The sequence below is a fragment of the Gadus morhua genome, chromosome 11 (assembly GCF_902167405.1).
Source record: "Gadus morhua chromosome 11, gadMor3.0, whole genome shotgun sequence".
Taxonomy (NCBI): domain Eukaryota; kingdom Metazoa; phylum Chordata; class Actinopteri; order Gadiformes; family Gadidae; genus Gadus; species Gadus morhua.
The window spans coordinates 6,973,318-6,991,486 of NC_044058.1; the positions used below are offsets into that span (position 1 = coordinate 6,973,318).

The 18,169-nt window shown below is 44.9% G+C and overlaps 1 protein-coding gene across 1 annotated transcript; it reads right to left on the minus strand.

The window, feature by feature from the left end:
* Positions 1-159: 159 nt before the first annotated feature.
* On the minus strand, positions 160-18,169 carry zbtb7b (zinc finger and BTB domain containing 7B). The gene is made up of 4 exons (XM_030370513.1): positions 17,734-18,169; positions 15,868-15,982; positions 3,632-4,743; positions 160-3,173 (listed from the first exon to the last, which is right to left on the minus strand). The coding sequence occupies exons 3-4, from the start codon at positions 4,735-4,737 to the stop codon at positions 2,555-2,557; spliced, it is 1,725 nt and encodes a 574-aa protein (XP_030226373.1). The 5' UTR covers positions 4,738-4,743; positions 15,868-15,982; positions 17,734-18,169; the 3' UTR covers positions 160-2,554.

Genomic DNA, 18,169 nt, shown 5'->3' on the forward strand with positions numbered 1-18,169 from the left:
GGGCTCAGAGTACATCTCCGTAAATCTTGGTTTATTCCTTTGGAACTATTGACAAGCTTTATGTAAAATTATGGTTTAAAGCAAAATAGGCCGTGACCAGGGTAGGCTTATGCTTGCTATAGGATAGGCCTACACCAAAAAACACACCATACACCAGGGGAAGATATAGATTTGTTTATTTGTTTCTTTACACTATCGGAAACATTATGGAAAATGAACATCTCTGAAAAGCTCAAAACTAAAACTGAAAAACAAAAAAAAAGGTATCCCTGATAGCGGAGTCTAGACCCCGTTCCCTTCACCGAAGCCAAGAAAACAAATAGCTCACATAGAAAAACACATTTCACATTGGAGGATCTGGTTAACCCTCGTTCATTCACACAGATTCCAACGCTTGTATGACAGTCTCCGTCCACAGGACCCCATCACAAGTAGTATGGCGGGGAGGATCGTCCCTCCATCACAATTTCCTCAGATCATTCGTTTTTTAAACCACCGACGGTAGGCTACAACGTACAAAATGTGTGAGGCTATCGGTCCTACCTATTTAAGCAGGTTAATAGAGCGCAAAAATAATTTCTTCCCATTTTATTTTGTGTGATCACTTAGTGCAGTGCTCAAGATTACCTGAGAATAGTAACAACACAAACAAAATCCAAGGCAACATCATCCCTATATACAATCAATATTAAATATTGCTCTGTACCACTAAGCTGTTGATATTCAGTAATTTCTGGATTGATATTTTATCTTCTTTGTCTCTTATAATATTAAACATACCGTTTGTGCATGTGTTTAATGGAATGAAAATGATGGAATATCCCAAAAAGCTTCTCAAATCTCATAGTGCAAATCAATCAGGACGTAGCCTTTGTCTACAGAGCGGGGGGGGGGGGGGGGGGGGGGGGGGGCAGTGCACACAAGCCCTTTTACAGCGCTACTGCTACAGCAGAGTTTGGCTACATGGGTCTAAAGGAGAAATGAGAAAAACATGTTGATTATAATAATGCAAAATCATAGAATCGACACTGGTCTCTTGGTTATCTTGGTGGGGCGGGGGGGGGGGAACGAAAAGAAAACATAAGCATTATTGGCTTATTAGGCTGGGCAGTGGCCCTCAACGACGAGAACAGTCGAGAATCGATGGCTCTCCCTCCATTGGTTGAATTCAAAGTATAGTTCACGATGTCGGACACAGCAAGGTTGTGACGGTTGCTCTACGTGCTCTAGCTCAACAAGAATACGTTTTGTCTGGACTTCTCTTGTCTCTTTGCCCTAAGGTCCCTTCTCTATCCCCAAGGAAGATGGAATGTGCTCCATTCCAGGATCGCTTCAGGGATTAAATGTGCAAACAAAATGCATGAGAGAACGAATAGCCAGCAGAAGACACATAGCCCCAAAAGGACATTTTGGTATATGGAGGATGACAAATAATAAAATAAAATAAAAATGAAAATACAATTTAAAAACCTAATTTCCAAAAGCACAAAGTAAATTTTTTGTTGTAAGACTAAATAGAATAGAATCAGACGGTACGGCGGACCGTGGAAGCTGGGAACACCATCTACAACCCTCGACCAGGCCTCCCGCTGATCTTAAAGAGTCATAATAAATATAAATAAATAAATAAATACAGTAAAGGAGTGAGCCGCCAAATTATTTCTTTTTTAAACTAGGAAACATGGTGGAGTGCATTGGAAGACTCGATGACACGCATCCTCTTATCCAGGAAAGATTGCTATCAACATACAAGAGTTGATGGAAAGAAGCCATGTATTTCTAATCATTCACTTTTCAGTGATACAAACCTAAGTCTTTTTCTTTTGGTCAGGCACCCTAAATAACGCATTAGCTTTAGGAAACTATAGAAATACATCTATATATAACAGCTCTTTCTTAATGGCTTTCATAAGAGTTCGGAACAATAAGAGAAGGTCTTTTGAACTCTGCGTTGGCTATACTACTCTCATCTCTCGCCCTGTCTCTCTCTTTTGTCAACTTAAGATTTAGGAACCAGTCCAAAAAAAATCTTTGGTATCAGCACCCGGTAAAAAGGAAAGAAAAATCCAATATTCGACATGGAAACGTACAAAATATTATTGCTAATCACGCACCAAGCAAGACTCACCGCATTTCCATTCATAGCCCCGAGAGGTCAGTGGGGACAAAAACGCAGATGGAATTCCACCTGAACCAATACGTTACAATTTATATCAAATCAATTATAGTTGTTGATTTTGCATAGACAAAATTGCTTTGATAGCCACACACTCAGAAATAAACTGATCAAATCTATAGTATAGAAAATGTAACGATAAACGAAAAACTGAAATTATATATATATTTTTTGGAAAAGACAGAACAACATAAATACCAAGAGCCAGAAGGCAGACATTAAAAAAAACACAGAAAACCCGTTTTACTTTTTTTCCATTTTTTTCTTTTCATTAAACATCTGCTCTGGGGTTTGTTTCCAAATAAGCGCTCTAACAGGCAGGTCCAGTCACCTGAGTGAGATTGTGTTGATAACCCCTGCCTACACAGACAAAATACCCTATTCCTCTCCGTCCTCATCCTCTTCCACCATTTCCTCTTCATCCTCGTCCTCATCCCCCCATCCATGCTGAGCAGCAGGAGAGTGGACCCCTCTGGGGTAGACCCCCACTGCCTCCCGCCTCAGCTCCTGGCCCCGCAGCAGGAGCAGCTCCTCCGGGAAGCCCTGCAGCCGGTGAGGCCCCTGGGCCAGTGCATGGAGGGCCAGATACCTTTCCTGCTCTGCCTCCCCGCCCGGGAGCAGTGGCCCGCGGGGGTGGAAGACCGAGGCGTGGCCCTGCAGGGACGGGGGCTCCAGGGGGCTGGACGGCTCCTGCTCCCCTCCCTCTCCTCCGCCGACGTCGCCGTTGTCGTGGTGGTGGTGGTCCGCGTGTCCGGGCATGCGGCGGGGCCGGCGGGGCCGCTGCTCCAGACAGCTGTGGCCCTTGCGGTGGCGCTGCAGGTGGTCCTCGCGGGCGAAGGCCTTGTGGCAGAGCGGGCACTCGAAGGGGCGGGCCCCGCTGTGGAGGGACAGGTGGTTCTTGAGGTCATAGGAGTGCAGGAAGCGGGCGGGGCAGTGGGTGCAGGGGTAAGGACGCTCCCCTGTGTGCTTCCGCATGTGGATCTTCAATTTATCATTCCTGGTTGAGAGGAGGACAGACGGAGAGAGAGAGAGAGAGAGAAGAAAGGAAAGTACAAAGAACAATGAGAAGTGAGGCGTGGACGACACGAGAGCACACACAACACATCAATCATGCACGTGATTTTAAGTGACGATGTGATTATGCGATGCGTTGTTACAAGGATTATTCTAGACTTCAGTGACATGAGCACTCTCTCAACGGATGAATGGGATTAAACCCTTTTACTGTACAGTGTCTGGTGTACTGTGAGAGACCCTTCTACTGTACAGTGTCTGGTGCATTGTGCGAGACCCTTCTACTGTACAGTGTCTGGTGCATTGTGTGAGGCCCTTCTACTGTACAGTGTCTGGTGCATTGTGTGAGGCCCTTCTACTGTACAGTGTCTGGTGCATTGTGTGAGGCCCTTCTACTGTACAGTGTCTGGTGCATTGTGTGAGGTGTGCGGCTTTGCGTACCGGGTGAAGCGGACTCCGCAGGCCGAGCACTGGAAGGGCTTCTCCCCGGTGTGTGTCCTCATGTGCCGGGGCAGCTTCCCAGCACCGTGGATGATCTTCTGACAGACGGGGCACTGCTGCGGGGTCTGGGACTTCCTCTTCCTGCCCCCGCCTCCGGCCCCGGGCAGCAGCCCCCCTCCCTCCATGGACGCAGGCAGGGAAGGGGTCATCATTTCCCGCATGCCGGAGTCCTCCCCGAGGTCCTCGCTCTCCGACAGCTTGTCGTTGGAAGGTGGCGCGGTGGGGGGGTAGGCTACAGCGCGCTGGTGGTCCTGTGGTCGGTGCAGCCCGCCGTTGAGCGCGGTGGCCCTCTCGGGCTCTGGGACGCCTGCGTAGTCCCCGTTCTGCCTGGCCCTTGGGGCGGGGGCCTCCTGCTCCGGGCTGTGAGGCCGACTGGAGGGCAGCGAGTGGATGCTGTCGTGCAGCGGGGAGGAGTACGAGACCGGGGGTGTGGGAGGATGGGGTTTGAGGGTGTAATTCTGCAGCCGGATCTTCTTCACCTTCTTTCTGTCCGTTTTCCTCCTGGAGACCTTCTCCATCTCTCGCACCCACAGCTTCCTCTCCTTCTCCGCTTTGAAGTACCTCTCCACCTCGTCGGCCCTGTCCTCCCCCTCCTCCCCCTCCTCCTCCACCACCACCTCCTCCTTCTCCCCCAGGATGTCTCTGCACGCGTCGGCCACACACTTGATGCCCAGCAGCTGGGCGGCCCGCAGCACGTCCCTCATGCCCGAGCTGCGGATGGTCAGCGTGGCCGTGTAGGCGAACTCCAGCAGGGCGTCCAGGGCGTCGGGCGCCACGCAGTCCAACTGGCACACGCTGAAGCCTCCCCCGCCGCCACCCCCCGCGTCCCCGCCCTGCCCTCCCCCCTCCTCGGCGCCAAACAGCCGGCGGAAGTAGAGACTGACGGCCGCCATGACGGAGCGGTGGGTGGGGTAGCGCTCCCCGCGGGAGGTCAGCGTGAGGTCACATAGCAGCCCCGCCCTCCTCTGGTCGTTGAGGCGCGAGAGCAGCTCGTTGCTGTGCTCTGGGAAGGGGATCCCGATCAGACCGTCCTCTCCTGGAGACATGGCGACCTGCAGGCAGGTAGTAATAATAATACATTTGACTTTTAAAAAGTGCCTCTCAGGGTACCCAAGGATGCTGTACAAATAAAGTGCATGTACTCAATAAAAGTACATACATAGTGAATAGCAGTCACACACATTGTCAAATAACACTTTCAATATGGACATAATACACGCAGACAGGGACTAAAAAACCAAGTACCATTGAAGCACTATACAAAGTTAAAAGTAGGAACAAGTTGTAAGGCATAGGGAGTCCTCACACACAGGACTTTGATGCTTTCTAACTCCCTGAACTAATCATGAATTGCAGCATTATTTAAGGGTCACTGCCGGATATCTGTTAATTGGAGTTTGCCTGTCTTACCCATATTTAAACGTTGTTTAATTTAAAATAAATAATTTCACATACAGTAGGGGTGTTTTGTTGGTTGCCATTTTATTTTCTATTAGCCTCTTTCATTGACTTTCAGAGTTACAGTAGCCTAGCTCCTGTCCATGTGAAGGGAATACACTTTTAATTACTTTCCAAAGATAAGTCGCCTATTGTTAACAAATGTAGACAACAAGATTTTAATTTGTCTACAAACACAGATAATAAGCACCACTAAATCAGAGTTATACAGGCGAACACAAATCAATAGATACGTATCTTGCCATGTCCCATTAAGTGTTTGCAAAGCATAATTAACACATGGTGATTAAATTAGTAAATTAGTAAATAATCAATATTAATTAGACTTTATGAATTATCTTATCGTCTTTATAATTTATTACGGATTATGAATTTATCTTATTAATTAGTATTCATGTAGGGACACTGCTTTGTAAATTATTAATGCTACAAAGTTGCAGTCATTATCAAGTTCTACTACAGTATATATACACATATATATATATACACATATATATATACACTATAGTAGAACTTGATAATGACTGCAACTTTGTAGCATATATATACACATACATACATACATATACACACACACACACACATATATATATATATACACATATATATATACACACACACACACACACACACACACACATATATATACACACACACACACACACACATATATATATCCATACACACACACACACACACACACACACACACACACACACACACACACACACACACACACACACACTATATATATAATATTTAATAAATATATATATGTCTAGATATATTATATCTTGCTAATATATATTATACCCACACTATATAAAACCTGTTTATATTTGAATAAATACCAAACCGCTTTCTGGCTAAACCGGTTGATAGAAACTAGTGCCACCTTCAGTTAATCTGCCAGAAATGCTATTATACCGTTTACTTGCCAGTTGGTTTACAGATAATTGTCCATCATCGTGACTCAAACACAGGGAGTCCTAGTTTCATGCTAAGCACATTTCTAATATGGGCTTAGCCCTCTCTCTCCGTCTCTCTCTCTCACTCCACCCATTATCCCTCCCACCCGCTTTGCCCTAAGAGAGGGCAAGACGGTTTTAGTATGCAAGATGGCGGCGAGGGAGAGATATATATATTAAAATAAAGACTGACAGAATGTTCTGTACATATTTTTCAAAGAGAAGACTGAAATAATAATTATGTGTTACTTCTCTTCAAAGACAGTACTGTAACTGTAATACTGGTGTTTAATTAGTGTGTAATGTAGGCAGCGACACAAAACAAAAAAAATCGGTTGGTTTAGTAACATAAGGAACGTTTAGCCGTTTGATTATATGGCTGAGAAGAGTCCAAAGGACGGGCATTCGAGAAACAACATAAGGAAAAAAAACATGGGTGAGAATATGCAGGAGGGAAAGAAAACAGCTGCAAGAACAAGGAACTGATTAATCCTCCAAGAACCCCCCCCCCCCCACCTAAAGTAAATCTTAGGGTGAACATCTTATATATGCTTTATCGATGTGTTCTTGGTTCTTATTGCTCATTTTCTATCAAGGAAGTGGGGTCTAAGACATGAAAATATTTCATGAATCATACATATACTTAGACTGCTAATAGTTCTCCGGTGTCCTCAGCTCACCTCCTCTCTATACCTGCTCGACAACGTCTCCCACACACACCTGAGCGGACCTGATTTTCCACAAACAACAGCCTCTCCAGACCCCCCCCCTACACACACACACCCTCCTCCTTCTCTTTTATTTCCCTACCATAGCAACCGGCAGCCCCCTGGCCATCCAATAATAGTCTTAACCTAGCTCAGAGAGCTCTGCGCAACAACAACACACACACCTGACTAACCTGCTTCAAAACACACCCTATTAAACACACACACACACACACACACACACGCACGCACACACGTACGCACACACGTACACACGCACACACGCACATCGTCTGTGGTGTTCCTGATGCTAGTCTCCCTCTACTATGTGTAATATGTACATGCACCCCGCCCTTTCCAATAATGATTTAAAAAAAACATTGTTTCCTTGTGTGTGCCCTGTTCAGTTATCATTGACGGTTAAATGATTCAGTTTGAGCCGTTGTCACTTTCTAGAACCATCCCGGGCCTCTGGTTTGAGATGTTCCAAAGGTCCTACCGTCCCCGTTTTCATTGACACGGTCCCATAAAACTGAAGACAAACTGCTGAATGTGGCCCATGCCATCACTCTCTGTAGTCCTCTTGCTGCAACACTAGGAAACATATTCGCATACATTTTCAACTTGGGCTTTTCACCTTTTCCCGGCCGCCATGGTCAGAAGCAGCTTCAGGCTTTGACTCTGGGGTCTGTCAGCCGCAGCTGTCTTTGCACTTTTTGCGTAAAGGGGAATCGCCGTCACCCAAGCTATTTTCTAATACATGAGAGTACTGCTACATAAGCGTGTTGTGGGAACCATATTTGCGGCCTGAAACATCAACAAAGTCTCTGTGAAAGATGAACCGAGAATGTTGAATGGCCTTAGTCATTGCTCTGCTAAGTAGGTATGAAAATTAAGTTAGGATCACTACAATAAGTGGTTAGTCAATCCTCAAATCAATCCTAAACAAATCCTTATATAACTCACAGACTGAAATTGTGATGTCTGATCTTAATCATCATACAGTTCATCAGCAAAATACAGTCAATACTTTCAGAACGACTATACTCACACTAGTTGCGATATATCATATTTGAACAGCAAGGTATGAACCAACATTTTATTTTGGTCATGATTCATGATTTACAGAAACAGACTTCCAGCTGGGTAAGAAATGAGGGCAAATTAAAGGATGTAGCACATCAGTACTACATGGATAGAAATCTCAAATAAAAAAAATCATCAAACAATATTATTGCACTATTGTCAAATTCTACCCTGCATTTAGTTGAACCAGGTTATAAGCAAACTTTATACATCTATCGAACCAAAATGACTCAACTATTGGGGGTAGATTAGAAGTTGTGAGTTTAGAAGTTTGTTTCTGAATGTTCTTTTGCAGTTAATTGGACAATCACAGAGTAATTTACTTAAAAAAATAATGAACCCATCAATTATGATTAACACAGATTTCATATTTGCAGACAAATATCCAGTATTACAATGTCCTAAATGGACTTAGTGACACTGTTTTTTGTGAGACTATGCACACACATTACCAATTCACATAAAAATTCTTCAGACAATGTTATTTTCAACTGAGAGGCGGAGGTATGGAAAGCATTTGAGAAGACAAGGGGGAACAAAGACAGTCAGGGGCTGAGAATGAGCACACCGCCGTCCAAATTAATATCTGACACACACACACACACACACACACACACACACACACACACACACACACACACACACACACACACACACACACACACACACACACACACACACACACACACACACACACACACACAATGTTATTTTAGGCAGATTCCTTAGAAAGGGGATGTGTTGGAAGAGAAAGAAATTCCTGTCACTTTTACAGAAATGAGTCACTTAATAATGGCACACCCTTAGATTCACATGCCTTGCTACCATATTACCGCCCTTCTTCAACCGGTCCAGTTGCCAACAAACCCCAAATGACCAACTATATGACATACAACGTTCACTTATTCATATAAATGTACTAAAGTAATCATGAACATGTACTTGGTTATGTCAAGGTTGATTGGACATCAGCAAGGGAATTTAATATTTGTATGTGAACTGTAAGCAAACCATGCTTTGTTGCAAATGGTTCGTCTTCTACTCCATAATATACAAATTGCCTCACAATATGTTAAATAACATGGTCTCCTCCACATGGTGAATTGATATCTAAATAATAAAAAAAGAACATTTTCTTTATACTCTGGACATTTATAACAACTGCTGAAACAATTTATTAAGTAATTTTATTACTTGCCATTCTTCTCTGGATATCCATGATGACATAAAGTAAGTATCGGAAAAAAGAAATACGCACACCTGCCTGACCAAGACCACGGCTCTCAATGGCACAAAATAGCACTTTCCGTTGGCCCTCTACCACATGTTGGTTCACAGTGAAGTGAAAGGCCCATACTGTTAATATAATACAGTCTCCAATGTGTGTCATTGTCTCATGTCTCTTAGTCTGGAATTATAAACTCTCCTTTCACAAACAGACACCAAGAAATTCCCGCGCACACACACACACACACAGGCTCGTATGTGAATTTACGGTTTGATTTTTTTCTTTCCGTTAAACACTAAGTTTTCCCAATCCTCCTCAATTATATCAGAGAGAGGGGGAAAATGTGACTACACTATTCCCTGAAAACTGTGGCCAAGCGAGGGGCGAAATGCTCTTCAAATGCTGAAATCTGATGTCAGACGTTTTCCAAAGTCACTCTGAGAGAGTGTGGGAGCATTTGTAAGCTTTGCTAGTGTTCCCGTGCCCATGGGCGAGTCCATGGATGTTGATTGGTCAAACCAAATTTTACTAAGAAGAAATATCTAAATCTTAGACCTCCTAAGGAAAGACATAGAAAATAAACCACGTCTTTCAATTTCCACCTTGTTTAAGAAAAACAATACCTTCATTATTTTCTGATGGATAATATTAAGACCTGGCATTGTAACATAATGGTCTCCATTAGAAACAAAAGGCAATGGTTTATTTTGCACAGCTTACAAATATATCCAGTTGAAAATTCAGCAAACTGTCATTTGTGGATGCACGCACACGCACACACACACACACACACACACACACACAATAGGAAAAACTCTGGGAGTCAAAGCCTCTATAGGTTATTTCATAAGTGTATTCACAACCGCATTGCACTTACACTTTAACCTAAACACTGCCAAAAACAACAATAAAAAAAAAAACGCTATTAAAGAGTCGGAAAATAGGAGTCACCCACCCCCGTACCATTTCTTGTCCTTGTGCTGCTCTTCCTCTCTGCCCTCCTCTTCCTCCCTGCTTGCCTGGTCCAGCCTCTAACATTCTCTCAACCTCGCTATACATCTAGCCTGCTTGAGGAGGTACATTGGGCATGGGCTGGGCTGGGGGGGGGTAGAGTATGGAGGGGTAGTTCTGGTGGAGGGCGGGGGGGTTGCTAGATGAGAGGGTGCACACGACTGACAACACAAAGCTGCATTCAGCCCAATATAGAACAGCCCCCGCGTAGAAGCATTTAAGCGCAGGACGTCAACGACACACACACACACACACACACACACACACACACACACACACACACACACACAGTCAGGGGGAGAAACCAGAATGCTGACTAGACACAAACGACGGCGGAGGACTTTGAATAATTTGTCTTTGCCGTGCGATAAAAAAAAAAAGCAGCAGCCCGTCTCCGGGGACCTTCTGCGACCAGGCCCCCTGGTCGAGACATTTGCATTTTACTACAAGATACAAGAACATTTAGGGTACAACATTTGAATTACTATTTGAATTAGTTAAAAGCCAAACTTGACAATGTGGACATTACGATGGCTGCCTCCTGCCACTTCCCCAACACAGACAATGGCAGGCAGGGGGTTTTCTGCGCATGTTCTCTACCAAACTGTGCTCCTGCAACCAAGCCCTGCTCTGTCCAACGGTAAACTGGGGCAGTGGTGTGTGTGTGTGTGTGTGTGTGTGTGTGTGTGTGTGTGTGTGTGTGTGTGTGTGTGTGTGTGTGTGTGTGTGTGTGTGTGTGTGTGTGTGTTACATTATTCATTCCGCTGGTGGAGAATGGAGGCCTGGTCGTTCCAGGCCTTCCCCTGACCCACCGCCCGGTCACCCCAACGCCACTGTGGACTCACAGGGCTATCTATCAATCTGTTGACCCCATGCATAGTGTGGGCAGCCCCCTACAGAGTGTGGTAACGTAAACATTTTGGATGTAGACACAGGCACCCCTCCCGTTCCCCTCCTGCTAAAAAAATGCTTTGTTTCATACATCAGTTGGAACAAACTTCACCCAAATGCTCTCCGGGGACTTTGAAATGAAAGGCTTAAACCAAAAGAAAAAGTGATGTAGCACGTCAGTACTACATGGATAGAAATCTCAAATAAAAGATTGGGAAATAGATTATATTATAATTAACCCTGTATGATACACAGAATAAAATGGTTCATTCTTTGAAATAGTCATACAAATAAAATGTTGCGCTATAGGGTCCAGGACTCCTGAGCACACCAACATATACATATCACAAAAACAAGTTAAGTTTGGTTGGCTGGAGATAACACTTTCTCACACGTACATTTGTTGTCCTTTCACACAGAAAGGGGGAGTGTGTGAAGTAACAAAGATACACAAATCAGAGTCTGGAGAATAGAAAAGGTGCAAGATTTGAGGAGAGGAGAGACAACAAAAGGAACAGGGGGCATGTCCGTTTCCTCCTGCTCCTCCTTAGAAAACCCCAGAAAAGAAAGGAGGGGGCGGGGGAACAGGGAGGTGGGGGGGTGTGGGGGGGGTACAGGAGATTGCGGCGAGGGAGTGAGGGAGTTTAGAGAAGGAGGGAGTAGGTGGCAGGCTGGCTCGAGATGCAAAGAACTGATAAGAGCAGGAGGGGAGGGTTAAGACAGGAATATCTAGTCCCGTACTCGAACAATCTGTGTAAGCAAGGAGCCATGAAACCAGAGCAGAGGGGGTTTTGTTACAGCAGGGGCGAGGGAGAAGAAGGGGTGAGTGATGGAAAAAAATAAAAGAGACGGGGGGAGGGGGGGGGAAGAGAGGCAGTGACAAGATGACACAGAAAAACAAAAACAGAGTGAGAGGAACACACACACACACACACACACACACACACACACACACACACACACACACACACACACACACACACACACACACACACACACACACACACACACACACACACACACACACACAGGAAGCAGCAATAGTCCGTGCAGGTGTTTTGTATGAAGTTTTTGCGGGGGTTGTCAGGAGAAATGTGGTAGCAGCCAGCATTATCGCCACTGAAAGGGGAGATTCACCATGATAAAGAACGCACACACAAGAAGGCATGCTGACAGAGTTGTTTCACATATTGCTCTAGATCTCCTTATCTGGTCAGCAGTTTCTTCCCCCATTATGGTCTGTGTGTCAAAGACACACACACACACACACGCATACACACAGATAGATAGATACGCTCTAGTTTCTGTGAAACGATACACTGGCGATATGTTAGATCTTAATTTGAACACACACAGACACACTTCTTTTTTTAACTGCTCAGGGTCCAAAGTTAAAATCCTATTGAATAAACTTCTAGGTTACAAAAGTGGAAACTTAACTGTTATTGCCAACAGTAGCAGCATAGATTCCTTTAACAACTGGTTGGTCCGTTCAGATACAAACCAGATCGTCCTTTAACATTAGAATTGGAGAGGCAATTAGCACGCGTGTCCTGGTGTTTTAACTCAGTGAATGCACGGCATCATCTAAATCCTTACCCAGCGGTCTACATTTGATTTTTAATATTCTGTCGACTCTCTTGAAGTCTTTTTTTCTGAATAAAAGCTGAAAAAGCTTTTGGCGGTTAGTGTCTAATGGGCTCTTTGCTTTCAAGACCATAAATAGTTGCATATGCAGGAAGTATTAATACATCTTTATATTACAGTTAATGCAATGATTAGTCAGCTGGTATGTTCCCCTCTCTTTCTAAATGTCTCCATGGTATATCTTTAGATATACCATGGATATTTTTAGATCCATTATAGCTTATGTATTCATATAATGCTGCTGGTATCTATTCCCTTATCTACACCTGTGTGTTAAGTCTGTATGACTATTGTCCATAAGGTCCGATTTGTTATTTATATTTTACCTCCATGTTCGATTTACTCACTTATAATATATAACCCTACAACAACAGTGATTACAACTTATTTTTGTAAATATAATTTAAGTGTATTGTTCAGAAAAAAATAAATCTGCTCGTTGTTTTTTTTGGAAACATGATTCAATCATAATTCTCTATTTAATAAGGAGTGTTAAATGGATTAAAAGGGAAGAAATGTATCATTTAAAATAGTTTATATCATAAACCAATTAAGCACCAACAGACCATCTTGAATAAAATGTATTTTATCATTGTCTTGTTGAAACATTACATAGAAAGGAAAGGAAAAATATTATTATAAGTACGATTTTAATATTATAAGCATGTCACAATTCAGATTATTAAATAAGATGGTCTCTCTGAAGGAAGATGGGCTCTCTGATGGATGAAGCAAATAACGTGGAGCGATTTATATTAGTAAATATGAATGGTGTTATATTTGTGATTATTGGAAAATATTTTTTTAAGAATGTAATAATATTAATATTTAGTATCAGAATGAAAAATGGTAAGACATTTTGTCAGGCACGGAAATGTGTGTGTGTGTGTGTGTGTGTGTGTGTGTGTGTGTGTGTGTGTGTGTGTGTGTGTGTGTGTGTGTGTGTGTGTGTGTGTGTGTGTGTGTGTGTGTGTGTGTGTGACAGCCATTTAGGGAGGGTTAGTATTGCAAAAGTATCTCTCTGGCTCACATAGATAGACACCAACATGAAAATGTCGCAAAACTAACTGATCCTGATCAGCTTCCTGTTCCTGCGTCGGCCGGGGACACGACGACCACGCGAAGAGCAGCCGATAGGGATCACGAGACGCGCTGATAACAGTACAAAGCAGAACAGACAAAATACCCTAAAGAGAGACCGAACATAGTGGAAACGTGTGTGAGAAAGCCCCTGGGTACACAGCCAATTAGTGGCCATTACAGGTCTTACATGTGATTAGATGTAAATGCCTGATGGAGGAACTCAAGGCCAGCTTACTGACTAAATCATTCAAAATCACCAAATGATGAACACATGCATTGATGGTGGCCATTGATAATGGGCCCAGAGTGGATTCATGGTTCATGAAGAGTTTGCATTAGAGATGGTTTTGGTAACAGTCGTTACATTTGCATATATGATTCAGGTTGGGGTTGGAGAGGGATGGCACACATGGTCTTTGGTGTGCAGTTTTCGATCTCCAAATAAATACACTATTGAAAATTTGTAAAACTGATTAATGAATGCTATTTATTATCTCTATATGTGGGGCAATGATGCAACATCCTGGAACCCCTTTTGGCCCTACAGGAGATGTGCAGCGTGTACCCGTCTTACACACGTTTTAGTTTTTCCTCCTCTATTCTCTGAAAGTCGGTTCCACCGTACTATTTATGATAAACTCCCACTTCAATTGAAACTGAACCTCTTGTGTCGTTTCGCAAAGCGCTGATTCATGATTACTCCCTTTTTCTCTGTATCACCAGGCCGCCAAGCTTTACTGTAAGCGTCGTGACCCATCGCTGTGGTCGGTCGGGCTCGGGGGAGGTCGGGTGGCGTGGGACTGCAGGCTGGTGGTCGAGGAGGGAGGTAGGGCAGCTTAATGGTAGAGAAACCCATGACCGAAAAGAGGAAGTGGAAGATGCATAACTTCCTCTATTGACACCCGTCATCGTGGAGGGGGAGGGGGGCTGAGGACCCAGTGGTTGTAGCTACCTTCAGGGGTAAACCTTTCCTCTATCATCAGGGCCCGTATGGAGACACACGTGGAGAGTATTACTGTAAAGATGGTTCTTTTCCAAGTGTGTGGCAACACTAGATAGGGAGAGATACGCTCTCCCCAAATGTAATGCGTTGGTTACTTCATTTTCATTTGGTCTTTTACGTTGTTACATGGAATTACAGCCAACGGGTGTTTCAAGTGGTTTACAATCTTTTCAAAGAACAACCTTGGTTGCAAAAAAAACATAGTGTGGGGCCTTCACTTTCCATTCACTTTATGTGGCAAGAGCTTATTATTTTACAAAGAGACGAGTGCGATGGCAAGAGTCAGATCTCTGGGACATGAGATGAGGTCCAACGTTAGAGTCAAGGATGTTGTGTGAGATGATCAAGAGTGTGAGTGACTGCTTAGTGGTTTCGGCTTGTGGTGAGGTGTTAGGCAATAAGGGAAACATAGGAGAAAGACCCTGAACACATTACACAACCAGAGGGAACCAAGGGCATGATTAGCATCCCCTCACATCCCCCAACGCCCACTGTGCTTGAAACCGAAACACGTACGCTGTGCGAACTGGGGGAATTCAAATAAAAGGGTCACATGCCCTAAAGCATGCATTTCCTGCAGTGTGTGTGTGTGCGCGCGTGTTTGTGTATGTGTGTGGTCTGTGAATGTGTTCCCTCCCGATTTACAGACCACTCTATATCACTTCTCCCTTCCCCATCACTGCTTCACAGACACACTCCAGTCACCGGTCCTACTCAACAGATTCATCACATGATTTGTCACGGGAACACACCCATCGCATCATACGGCAACAGATGGACGAGCTGACAGAAAATCGGCGAGTTTCTGCAACGCCATAGATTAAAAAAGCATTAAGACTTGGGCGAAGCCAATTCATACAACCTGAAAGTGTGATGAAAGTGTACCAATTGTACTCACACACTCCATCTCTAGTTAGGTGCACATGTTAAGTTTTGCAAAACAGTGTTGCAGATCTGACTACATTAATAGCGGCAGTTACCACAAACACACACACAGACACACACACACACACACACACACACACACACACACACACACACACACACACACACACACACACACACACACACACCCCCCCTTCGGTAATTCATACCTGCAGTCCATAAACACAGGGAAAGGTTGGTGTGAAAAAGGATGTCCTCCCGCTTCCAGCTTCTTCCTCCCCCCGTTTCACTTTGTCACCAAGGGTAGGTCGGGAGATAACACACCTGGGGGAGTGAAGCAAAATTATGTAAGCCAATACCTATTTAACGAACCAACTCCAAACCGCCTCAAGGGAACGCAAGACTGAACTGAACTGAAACCAAGATAGATCTAGTCTATATATGTCCATTTACACATCGTAGATGCGATGTGACGATACGACGGAGGGCATAGTAGCAACGTGCCTGTGTGTGGTGAGGTCTATACACAGTGAAAGAACCCCTGGGTTCTGAACCTCCCACTTTGAGGTGTTCAGTAGAGATATTCAAACAATGAAACAAAGAACTATGCTGGAAACGCTATCTTCCACCTAGCACGCACACGCACACACACACACACACACACACACACACACGAGAAGGTCTTATGGTCTAGATGTGTGTATGTTTGTATGAGTTAGTACTTTTGAGGGGTACAAGCATTGTCCCGACAACACATTATAATAATATACATATAGTACCCTGAGAGAACGCGCTGGATATTAAGTATTGAAGCAGAGGAGGCTGGGCTACCTAACCCACAAGAAACTGAGCTGGCAGGGAGAAGGTCAGCTGAGGACATATAGAGACGGATGTATAATGGATTAGGCAGTCTCTTATGTATGGGCAAAACTGTGCTATAAAACACAGAGGCACACACACACACACACACACACACACACACACACACACACACACACACACACACACACACACACACACACACACACACACACACACACACACACACACACACACACAATCAATTTTATAAACAGTCAGACGGACAAACTGGGATATCCAAGAGGTCTGGTGCTTCAATTGCAGGATAACGTGGCGGCGTCATTAACAGTGAGTTCAGTTGCACTGTCTAACAACCTGGAGCCCCTTATAGAGCCAGGGTGAGTAGTGAAGGTGAACGCCTGAACCTGCACCACGGCATTATAAAGTGCACTGGCTGCTCCTGTGGGCTGAGGCCTTAATCAAACAAGCCTTAACCCAGCCAAGGAGAGACCAAACCCAAGCCAGTTGAGCTGGTTAAGCCGGTCTGTCAGAGGGGCAAGTCAGCAACCGTGCGGGAGAAAGCCAGCCTACGAAGCCCACTTGTGTGACAAAAAGCACTCCCAGCTCCCATTAGTATAACAAGAATTTCATTATAGCCATACGTCAACTGTGCATGAAAAAACGAATCCACAACAGACTACTCAGATCAAATATGACATTGGTTTTGCAACTGGTTTGGTTTTTTGTTTTGACTGTCAGGGGACCTAAGTTAGAGAAACGGTGCAAGCTAGGCAGGGGGGCATCTGAATGTACCTATGGAAAGCCAATCGGCGGCGAGTGTGCGTGAGAGCAGGTGAGGGTTTGGATGTCAGCCGGTACTCGCGGCTAAAATTAGCATCCGAGTCTCCAGAACCGCCCTCGCCAACCCCGCGCGCTCACCTGGCTACAGACACCCCAGGTGACCAACGAGCATCGGCAAAGCACGTCTTTCTGAAATAAACAGCCGTCTTTTATCTCATTTATACTGTAAGAACATTCCCCATGAAACAATATCGCGAACTAACAGAGAAAGCGAAATAATAGTCGACGCGTCACCCGAGAGTTACCGAATACCCATGACGTGGTAAGTCCTCTCGTGACCCTGATCAGAACCCAGAGGGGGATGACGAGACTCCGGTGTCACTCACTGATGTTCAATATATTTAACTGAAAAGGTGAGCCTGCTTGTGACACCGCTGTTTTAATATCAGATATCAGTGTGGAAGCATAGTTACCTGGATGCCGGTGTGTCACCTGTATTTCCTCGTCGCCTCCCACCTGCCCGGCTCCAATACTTCCTGAATTATTCCGTCACACCCTGAGTCTCCCCCTCAAACGGCTCGCGGCCGGGGGTCGACGCGCGCGCGGGTCCCCTTTCAGAGACCTCGACAACCCGAGCGGACACGAGGAGATTTACCCAAGCCAAACACCCCTTTCCCTGCTGTGTCGGTCGTTTTGATCCCACTCTCTCTACCGCCTCCCTGCAGACCGCCGGCTCACAGACTGTTTACCCCCCCTGTTTGACTTCGCTGGCCCACTCCAACTTCCAGCTCCTCCTTTCTGAGAACCAGGAAGCGGCTTGCCCTACTTTACACCCGGCCGCGGATTGGCAGGGCTCGCGAGGGACCGCTAGGGTGGGCAGGGCACAGGAGGGGTCGGCCACGGTGCTAT